At 40.6% G+C, this 11,313-nt stretch overlaps 1 protein-coding gene across 1 annotated transcript; it reads right to left on the minus strand.

Moving 5' to 3' along the window:
- Positions 1 to 1,154: 1,154 nt before the first annotated feature.
- Cln5 (CLN5 intracellular trafficking protein) lies at positions 1,155 to 9,651 on the minus strand. Its single transcript, XM_046449476.2, has 4 exons — positions 9,249 to 9,651; positions 5,899 to 6,064; positions 4,990 to 5,215; positions 1,155 to 2,364 (listed from the first exon to the last, which is right to left on the minus strand). The coding sequence occupies exons 1-4, from the start codon at positions 9,413 to 9,415 to the stop codon at positions 1,853 to 1,855; spliced, it is 1,071 nt and encodes a 356-aa protein (XP_046305432.1). The 5' UTR covers positions 9,416 to 9,651; the 3' UTR covers positions 1,155 to 1,852.
- Between the last annotated feature and the right edge of the window lie 1,662 nt (positions 9,652 to 11,313).

Genomic DNA, 11,313 nt, shown 5'->3' on the forward strand with positions numbered 1-11,313 from the left:
CTGCTGTGGAGCCAAGCTCTGTGATTATATAACTTGGTATAAGACTCTTTGCTTGTCACTTCAGTGCAGTTCTAGAAATCCAAAATAACTTCTTATAGCAATTTTAAGATTTGTAGAAATTGGTGTTGCCCGAGTTAGCCAGTAGATGGTGATAATGTAAAGATCCAGTTTTCTTGTACATATTCTGAAGACAATTAGCACACGTTAAAAGGCAACATCATTAGGAATGGCTTAGGCACTAATTAATGTGAATGGATAGGCTGAAAGTGAGGCGGTGGAAGAAAGTTCTCTATATTTGAGGAAGTCTTTATGTAAACTCTGCAGTAGGCTGAATGGTTTAGTGCGGTGCTTCTCAAGGTATCTGTGGTGATGGGGTTTTCAAAAATGCAATAAAAATACTAGGTGAAAGAAATAAGAAAAAAACATACAAAATACAAGCCCCAGAGATTTTTTTTTATTAGATTAAATAGAAAAAATATCCATCAAACAGCTTTAAGAGTTTCTAAATGCTTCCTATCAATATCTGTACTTACATCTCCCCACAGACTAGTAATATTTGGTGGACAGGCACTGGTTCAAGGGCTACAGTTAAGAATATAACTGAAAAACAGACCTGAGTTCAAAATCTTGACTCCCTTACTACTAGTGAGGTAGCCATGGAAAGGAAGTTAACCTGTCTAAGCCCCAATTTTCTCATTTGGGTCAGGTAAGTAATATCAATGATTAGGCTTTTTATGAGAGCTTAGTGATAATGCACTAACCACCTCTCAGGAAGCACTCATGTGTTTGCTGAAACTGAATAATATAATTGGTGCATTTACATATTAAACAGATTGTTTTCTCCGATCATCACTCTATCAACTTACTGGTGTTTTTCATGAGCTAAAAAATAAATATACAGTTGAGCATAACATACTTAAAGAACCTTGAGTGTGTTTGATGGCCCTAATGCAAGCATAGCTACTTGAAGATCCTTCACAGAAACCTGTCCTCTCTCTGGGAAGTGCACCCACTTTCACTGCACTGATAACACCAGTGGGAGAAGGGAGATACTTTCACATGGCTGCAGCCATGTATCTGGCTGAAGAACTGCTGAAGTATTACAGTATCAGCTCAAAGTTTAGGTGATGGAAAACACTGACATGAAATCTACATTAGGCAAGATAAAGGATGATACTTTATTCTTTGATTAATCATTACAGATACAATTCATTGTGAACTTCCTACACCAGATATAAAGTGACTTCAATCTTTGTAACAATCCTGACATAATCTTTTATGATAATCATTTTAGAGAGAAGGAAACTAAGGGTTAGAAATGTTACTCTGCTTAAATCCAGAAATTTTGTTCTTGTAACACTGTATCATATCCGAAAGCACAACTACTCCAGCTTAGGTGGCTAAACAAATCTTTAAAGCCAGGTGAATGGAATGCAGCCAGATTATTATACCTGGTTGCAAAAGTTATAAAAGCTATAAAGTCAGTCTAAACTACCAAAAAGCACTTAAATGAAAAAATATCGTACCAAGAGAAGTAGCTCCCACCAAGAAAATGTCACTATTGAAAACAAAGAACCTACATACCTAATACGAGCCATAATTCTCAGTAGTAACAAAGGCTTGGAAATTGAAATCAAGACATTTAACATGCTCACTCTGGCCAACATAATAAGGGTTTCAGCTTTTTCTCAAAAAGTTCTGAAATGTTAATGTGCTGCAAATCTGCCAATATACAGTTTACCTTTCCGCCTCAAGGAAGAAAGGCTAACAAACCCACAAATGTAAAAATCACACCTTGAAAAAGTGATATGCTAGTGGTTGGAGGGAAAAAATGAGTAGTAGAGTTAAGGTTCTATAAACCAGTGAATGTTTTCTGTCTGTCAGGTAAAGGGATTTCTTCATATGTGATTTTAATAAAAGGGAATTTCATAGGTAAAAACCAATATTCAAAATTATAAAACAAATAGAAACATCTATGCATAATCACTGAGTCAAAAATTTGCAACAGACTCAACAGAAATTCTTTAGTTGATAAATGTGGTTTGAAGGGGTAATAAAATGTTTTTATGGCTGAAGCAAGAGTCTTGTTTCCTGTTGGCCCAAAAATAGATGTTTCATTTCCCAAATAAGTAGGTTCTCCACTGTAAAGAAATATTCTTGTATAGTTGGTTTCTATCTTCTTGAACTCTGCTCCAAATTCAGCCAACTTTTCATATGTCCTTAACACAAACTTTGAACAGTCATAGGATTCAAACCACGTCTCTGCTCCTTTTATAGGGCTGGCTTGGACAGTCCATGTTTCATAATAAATTCCTGTTTCATTGTCCTGTTTCACCCACTTTGCCATTTTGTTAAATGTGCTTCCTAGTTAAAAAAGCAAAAGAACAGTATGTGAACATCAAAGCTAATGACGTTTTAAGTTAACAAGTTCTAACCTAAGATCATGGATACACACAAGTAACAGATTTTTTTTTTTTAACTTCCAAAGCTGAATCTGTCAACAGGAATGTAATCTCAGCCAATTTTTATTCCATTCTTCAAGCCATGGCTATATTATAAACATTAGATATAATATGCATATAAAGAGTCTTATTATTTGTATAATCATTTAAGCTATAGTCAAGATTAAACAAATGCAGCAGCTCTATTTCTTTACCTTACTCAACAAACCTGAGAGAGGCAAAAGAGAAAAAGGAAGCAAGGAAGGAACTATGGAAGAGGAGAAGGAGAATGGGTAAAAGAGAGTGTAAGAAAAACTGAGATGGGGAAAAGGCTGAACTTTAGTGTTACAAAGCATGGCATGCACAGAGCATGAATAGTTGCCTGAGAAGCAACTGTTGGAGAAGGCTGGCCTGCTAGTTAAGAGAAGCACCCACCTTCAATATTTGGTACTTCCCTTTTCTTCCTGTATATATAGGTGATAGGAAGCTACTGATGGCCTCCCCACTACCATGCAAATTCTTCCCATGAATCAACTGAACTGGAAATGGTTTTGGCCAACTTCATAAACTACAGAGTCACCAGGATGGTTAACCTTCTCTCCTGCCAACACTTTGTACCTGACAAGAAGAATCTTTACAAATATTTAAAAAATACTGCAATCTGCATGGGCATAACCATTATCTGGGCATTTATAATGCCCAATAAAACTGGGCCCCAATATTTCACTTTGTCGCTGTTTGCAAACCTTTCTTTGCTTATTCAGACTTGAGACCACAAAATAAATACTTCATGCTCTGTAAAACAGAGTGGTTGCCTTTATCAATTTCACAGAGTCAAAACTATGGGGTAATAGAAAGCCTGTTTTCTTAGAACTGGGGACACTGTTCTTAAGTTCAAAAAGCCATCACTGTACCTAAGAACTAAGCCACTGCTGTGTTGCAAAACACTGTTTTGTAACATGAAGAAAAGGTTACAGAAAGCATTAATTACAAGACAGATGGACAACTTAAAAGTCTTAAGTAACAGCACACAACAAACATTACAGAGAAGAGTAGTCACATGTTCAAATGATCAAGTTATGTCAGAAGGGAAATCTTCAGATAATGAAGTAGGTGGAAATGGAGAAAGGAGAGATGTGAACTGGCTTGGAATGAAACAGCAACTATAAACAAAGTTTTGCTAAGAGATGCACTTTCATAATGTTAGAATGGTTTGGGATATATCAATTAGAAAGGAGGAGGAAGGACTAGAAAATAGCATAATGTTTTTAGTTCATGACCTTGAGAGACAGGTAGGTCAACCATTGCTTGGTTCAGCCTCAATTCCTTATTTGTGAAAGGACAAAGGATGTTTTACCTTTCCCACCAAATTATAGGTCAATGCACCTTAAAATGATTTGTAAAAAAGCTATGTAAGTAGAAAGCCTGATCATTTCCCCAGTCCTTGGATCCACTGAATAATTATTATCACAAACAGTGCTTTCATTTCAGATGTTTCCACTTTTAGGGGAAACAGCAGTTTAGGATATAGTCCTCTATAAGTGCTCTGGGTGAGCCCTTATTTCTAAAATGCAATGGTAGCATTTGATGTGGGAAGCAATGGGAAAACATGGTAAACTGTGACCCAATGTCACCTAATGAAACACTGATAAGGTTCTGCTGAATTCCTTTTACCACTAACCCACAATGCAACACATGAAAGATTCCAACATTTCCCAAAAGAATAGAAAATCACAGAGATAAAATATTTAAATTGCTTAAGAGTGCCTCAAATTTATAAGATCATATACATTTGGGGAGGCAAGTACCAAAGTTAAGAGAATGGTTTATGGGCTGGAGGGCTGGCAGGGCTGGAGCCCCACTTAGCTGTAAAACTTTAACCTATCCGTGCCTCAGTTTCCCCATCTGTACAATGAGGGAAATAATATCTCTATAATGGGATTGTTGTGTTGATAAATGATGTACATGTACAGCACTCAGAATAGGGCCAGGCCCAGAGTAAGTCCATGTGATTAATAGCTATTATTATTTCTCAACATAAAGATGATATCTTTAAAAAAATATTATTTTAGTTGTAGTTGGACAGAATATCTTTATTTATTTTTATGTGGTGCTGAGGATTGAACCCAGCACCTTGCACATGCTAGGCCAGCACTCTACTGTAGAGCCACAACCCCAGCCCCTCAAGATGGTATTTTAATTTATCGTCACTAAAAATTTTTTTCAGGCACAGCCAATTGGTTCTTCAATCAGGCAAGTATGGGTTCCCTTTTCCTCCTATTTTATTTAGAAAGTCTAATTTAATTGTACAAAGTGGTTCTTTTCATTCATTGTTTAACATGGAATAGAGCCAAAGATAAGCTACTCATTATCTATTGGTGAAGTTCTGCACAAGTACTAGTTTGGGTCAAAGTGTAGTGGTTCTATAAGTACATTTTTCAAATGACCTCTAAGAAGTAGAACATTACTGAAATGCCTCAATGGAAGTAATTCCTTTCATTTGGATATTGATGCAATCCTCAAATACCGCCACAGTTTTGAAACGTACCTGATATGGTTGCTACTAAAATTAATGTCCCATTTTCCTTCCAATGGACATCATCAATTCCTTCAAAAAAGCAGGCAGCTCCTTGATTACACCAGAAAGGGGCATTCATTTCAGGCCGCAGATGGGGAAATGTACAGTTGCCAAGCTGGAAAAGTTCATACCATTCCATTGTGTAGTTCTTGCCAGTTAATGTACTCTTGAATCCAATGGCATCATGCATAATTTTCTGTGTAAAGATATGAACTTATGAGAGCAACTGTTAAGTGGCCATGGGTCCAGGTAACCTGATGCGCAACAACATGGTGAACCACTGTGCATACCAAGAAGGACAACTGTTTGTCCAGAGATCCCTTTTGGTGTCGCTATTCTTGTGTCCACTCTGTGGCCCCTTAAACTCCAGCCCTCATCCACTCTGGGTTTGGCCATGGCTTCTCATCTCAGGTAGTAGGGGTGCATGCTGTCATCACACTCATAATTTTCTTACAGCTTAGAGTAAGTACAAGACACCCCCACGCCACAGCCTCAGAAAGGAACTCCACCCATATCTCAGGGTGATGATGTGCTAACCTGGAAACATCCCCACAATAGGACCTAGAAATCAAGAGGTTTCTACTGCCTGCCCTTTCCCTTCTTCTGGGATTCCTACCTTCTCATTTTGCAGGAGCTGGGTAGAGAAGTTGCATTCAGAGTCATTACATTAAAAGGGATTCAAGCATGTGCATTTGTTACTGTCAGGGTTATAAAATCTGATCATAACTATTTGACAACTCATTTTAAATACTGTTGGGAGGCACATCAATGAATTTGTGGTTAAAAAAAAAGCAGCCACTAGAATAGTGACTATTCCAATTGATTTAATAACTAAAGCATTTAATCAACCAAAGTTACAAGATCAGGGTGCATCCTTACCAAATGTCCCAGGAGGTCTCCATATTTAAATTCCCACACTGGAGCTTGTAATCGAAAGACTTCAATGACATCCTCACTCTTCATAACTGGGATTGGTGAGCCAGTGGGACAGAAAGTGTACTTAGCTTGACAATAAGGGTCTGGTTCTGGACGGAAGGAAAAGCGTCTAATAAAAGAGAAACCGTAAACAGATTTTAACAGGAATTTAGTTGTTCTCATACATGTTAGAGTCCAGTTTTTCATTTCAGTGTCAGTAACATTTAAGGAAACACATTCAAAGATTTGACCATACTGAATAAATATAAACATATATTTTACTTGTTACCTATGAACAAACTTATGATTTCTTTTATTTATTTATTTATTTGTTTGTTTGTTTGCTGGTGCTAGGAACTGGCTGAGTCGCTCAGGGCATGCTAAGTTGCTGAGCCTGGCCTTGAACTAGTGACCCTCCTGAGCTCCTGAGCCACTGGGAATTTAGGTGTGAGCTACCATGCCCAGCTTTTCTTTTTTGCAGTGTTGGGAATCAATCCCAGGGCCTCACACATGCCAGGCAGACACCCACTGAGCCACATCCCCAATCCAACAATGATGCCTTTAATAGCAAGTAAAACAGAATATGTGCTATATTTACTTAATAATTAATCAACATTCGTTCAAAAACATTTGCTGAGGGTCTAAAACATGCAGGGCTCTACTAGGAAGAAAGGAAACAAAGCAGAGTCTTGGGTGGGAGCTAGGAAGACATTAAACTCTCAGCCATGAGGGTGCACGGGGGCAAGTCCTAAACTAAGGAAATAAAGTCCTATGGTGGAGGATGGGGAGAGAATGGGGAGGACAAAGAAGGAGATATGGACCTGGCCTTGGTTTCCATGTACTTACTAAGACAATGTGGACAGAAAAGGAGAGAAAACATTAGGTAATATTATCCAACCATACACAGTAGAAGGATCTCCAGAAGGTTCAGTCTTCAAGGCAGTAGTGGGAAGAGGAGAGGTAGGCAGGGGTTGTCATTCTGTCACTAGGAAAGTATGAACAGCAGCAGCCCCTAGAGCCCTGCAACTGACAGAACTAAGCCCCCAAGTGAGTATAAAGTAGTAGATTTGATAGGGCCGAAGATGCCCTAATATAAACCTTATTTCAATGAATTATAAGAGGGTCAGGAAAGGCCAAATTAAGGCTGAGAGATCAGTCAGGAGGAGCCTGCAATAATTCAAGAAAACAAAATAGACCTGAGAAAGCCCAGCATCAGACCAGGCTCCAGCTAGCTGAACTTAGCCAGACAGATGCTGGTCACCTTCTATACTTGGCACTCAAAGAATCAAGAATAAGAAATGCCCTCTAACTCCTAAGAATCCTGATTCCCAAAAGTTCTAGTCTGATGTATTTTGTTACAATCCTAGCAGATGAACACAAATTCTATTTTAGTTTAGGTACTTAACTGGTTTAAACAAACATATAATTATTCACGTTAAAATTTATTTTAGATCAAAGATAATTTAAAAAGTAAACTGAAGTATGAATTTAATAAAGGCAATAATATATTCAACTGGGATCATTGAATAGGAAACAAGCACTTAATTATTGAAACTTTAAAGAAACATTGAAGAAGTCATAGACAACATGTTGCCCTAATACTAAATCATAGTTTGGGATTATATTCTCTTCCTTGTTTTGTTGAAAACTTAATTTTTATTTCATGTAACATTGTATTAATATTTTCAAGAAAATCAGCTTTAACTCTCCTATGGTTTGGATATGAGGGTTTTCTCAAATGTTCCTATTACCAAGGGAGGGAAGGGGAAACACTGAGGCATGTATTTTCCAAATTATTTTGTTGTGTGCACATACAAATATGTATCTACAAATCCCACCAGTATGTATAGATACAATGCACCAAAAAAATGTGGGGAAAAGGTTCCTATTAACACAGGAATGTTCAGAGGTGGAATGATTAGATTATGTGAACTGTAACCTATCAGTCCATCCTAGTTTTAAGGTATGTGGTGGTAACTATAGGTAGGTGGGGCATGGCTGCAGAAGACTGGTCTCTGAGGCATGCCCTGGAACAGCATCTTCCCTGCAATCCCTTTCCCACTTCCCTCTCTCTGCTTCATAACCCTGCCATGAGGGTGAGCTGCTTTCCTCTGCTAGGCCCTTCCTCCATGATGAGCTCCCTCATTATGGGCCCAGAATGCAGCTGGCCTTTGGACTGAGACCTTCCAAACAAAGAGCCCCAAATAAACTCTTCCCCTTCTAAGTTGCTCTTGTAGGGTCTTTTGGTCACAATGATCAATAGCTAACTAAAACAAACCCCAAGCCTCTTTTCACATATATCAAGCAAAAGCATTCATTCCACTCACAGAATATATGAATGTTTAGGCTTGAAACTACTGGTATTTAGTAGAGTAAATCTTGCCAAAACACTAAGGTAAGTGCTAACCACCATCCTATTTTCTGCATTCTCTATGTGCCCACAGAGAAACTGGATAACTTTACAGTTGGTGATCTGGTGAAGCCAGAATTGATCCCCAGAAGTCAGAATCTAGAACTCTGCTCCTGATCATGAGGCTGTGAGGTTATCCTGCATCTGATTCATCAGTTTGTCATGCAAAACTGTGTGTGTATTCAAATGTTGCTGGTCCTTCCCCTGCCAGATGCTGACATCCATGTTTTCTTTTTCTGTCCATAGCTGTTTACCAGTCTTAGGCTGTATGAACACTGCTCTAGGTCAAAGTCTCCAAATCAGGTTTGCGGGTCTCGATTTATGACCAGCATCCTACCTCCAGCATGATGAACGTGGCAAATTAAGCGACCAACCTTCCCAGTTTGGGACTACCTGGGACTCAGGGCGGAGATAACCCAGATTTGGGTATTTAAAACTGCAAAATCCGGGGAATACCTGGGCAAGTTGTTCAACCTCTAAATTATGTCAAATGTTATGCAGTACTAATGACAGAGCGTGAAACAAGTAATAAATGCAATATGCAAAATGCTTTAAACTTTTTAAGCAGTTAAATAAGTTAAATAAAAGCAGTAACTAGAATCTACAAGTCACTCGATAAAGTAACATTGCTCCCTGATTCTTCTACAATTGAGACTGCTCCAGTTCTGGCTCCCACGTCCAAGAGGGAGAAGGGCCCCAGGGGCCGCGAGCAAAGGGCGACTGAGACACTCCACTCCTTAACTTTGTTCTAATGACGCCTCCGCGCCGCCGGGTAAGCCGGACCCAACTCCCGCGCGGGGTTCCAGCCCTTGAGCACCCGACGCGCTCTACCCCTGTCACCAGCCCAGCCGTGCGCGCGCCCCAGGGACCGCGCGTCCCTGCCAGCGCGCGCCGTCGTACTCACTTGTAGGGCACCGGCCAGTGGCGGCGGGAGAGGCCGCCAGAGGCCCGCGGCCAACTCAACGCCGCCGTCAGCCCGAGCAGCGCCAGCGCCCAGCGCCGAGGCGCGCGCCCCGGGGCCTCTCCCTGCGCTTCCCAGGCCCCCAGCCTGGCGCCCTCGGTCAGCGCCATAAGGCGGCTCGAGCGCTTCCGGCGCCTCCCCAGCCGACGGCCGCGGAGACCTGTCGGGCGAGCATGCGCGGAGCTGCGAACCCCGACTCCGGCCGCCCACCGCCTCGGCCAGGCTGCGCAAGTCCTGGGCGCGAGATGCCTCGGAGCGCAGGACGCTCTCCCAGCGAAGCGCCGACGACTAGACCCGGCCAGGTTCCTGTCCTCCCCTGAGCCCTAAGTGGTGGTGGCTTCCAGACTTTGCTGGTCGGGAATGCGCTTTGGTCCCGCCCCTAGGAGAATTCCGCCCAGGCCTCGGGGCCTCCAGTTTTAATCATTGATCAGTAATACGCAATTGTTTTGGCCACCAAGCAAACATCCGGCTTGGCTTCTGATGTCCTGAGCGTCCTATGCCATTAACGTAGACCAGGCTCATTTGTGTCTTTCCACAATGACAGGACTTATTGAATAAGATTAATTCACAAGCTACATAAGTTTCATTGCTACATCGGTTTCATTGACTTTAATTCACCGAGATACTCTGTGTCCACTAGTGTTGTGACTGAGACAATGTCTCACAAGTTTTTACTTTTTTTTTTCCTTGTGGTACTGGGAATTAAACCCGGAGCCTTGTGTAAGGCAAGGCAAGCATTCTATCATCAACTGAGCTATATCCCCAGCCCACAAGTTCTTTTATTTTATCCCCATCTTAATTACTAACATCTTTAACGCGCAAGTCACACTTAATACTTTGGCTTAGTGATGTGAGATATGTGTGTGTGTGTGTGTGTGTGTGTGTATACACACACACATAATATATATTACATTCTAGCAAGAGTTAAGGTAGTTGGCAGGATTTCAAGAAGCTTGCCAAGAGCGAAGGCAGAGAGCAGATACAAGTGCAAAGAGTCACTGAAGGAAGCCAGAAATGGATATTTAAGGAAACAATTTGAAGAGTTGAGGGTAGGGTCCAAAAAGCAGACATTTTCACAGAGTAGCTTAAAGTGGGCTTTGTGTCATCATGGGCATGAGAAACCGCCCTGAGCAGAGACAGAGAATGGGAAATTTTCTGGCCAATTTTTCTGGCCAAGGTTAGTGACCATTCACCAGGCAATGAGATCTGTATGCTGCCAGTCCAGTCTTGGGATTCTTTGGTGATTGTGGGTTGTAAGTGAAGGGGTTATGTAAAGTGACATTGCTAAACTCATGAGTCTGGTGTTCATGATATGATTTGATATGCTCAAGTATCCACATGCTTCTGATTTAATTTGATGTCAACTTTTTATTGACATAAATAGATTATTCATCAATTTGTGCCTATGGTTGTGCTGGGCAGATTGTGTGGTTTTGTGGTGGCATCCCCCCTCTTCCACAGAAAATCTTAATTAAGCTTCTCCAGAGACCTCACCATTATTGTTCATAATTGATTTTGGACTCTCAATAAAATTTCTGCAAAAGAATTTTCAGGTGGGGGATATGCCTGCAGAGGCAGAGAGTGATAAGAAAGACTAACCCAAGGCCTTCACAGAGGCTTTTGCATTTCAGAGTTAGGTTCTTGAAAGCCAGCTGGTGGGAGAAAGAAAGAAAAACAAAACAGAACAAAAAACAAGCAAACAAACAAACAAAAAAACTCTCTTTCTCAGACACTGAGTTTTCACAGAGCATCCTTGGGGTTATTTTTCTAAAACTTGGAAGCTGGGAGTCAAGAAGAGTAAAAAAAAACAAAATAAAACAAACAAAAAAAAAAAACACTTACTGTTATGTGAACTTCTGCAGATTGTGAACCTCTGAGTCCCTGCCCTTACACACTGGGTATAAAGTTCTAAAACTTCCTGAACTCGGGGGATTGATTGCTTATGGTGAAAGTTTTTTCCCTCTGAACCTGAATGCAGCCAGTAAATCTGCTTCCTGCTACTTCCTTG

This window comes from Marmota monax, unplaced genomic scaffold, assembly GCF_021218885.2.
Source record: "Marmota monax isolate L192 unplaced genomic scaffold, Marmota_monax_Labrador192_F-V1.1 WCK01_AAM20220418_F8-fsc00137, whole genome shotgun sequence".
Classification (NCBI taxonomy): domain Eukaryota; kingdom Metazoa; phylum Chordata; class Mammalia; order Rodentia; family Sciuridae; genus Marmota; species Marmota monax.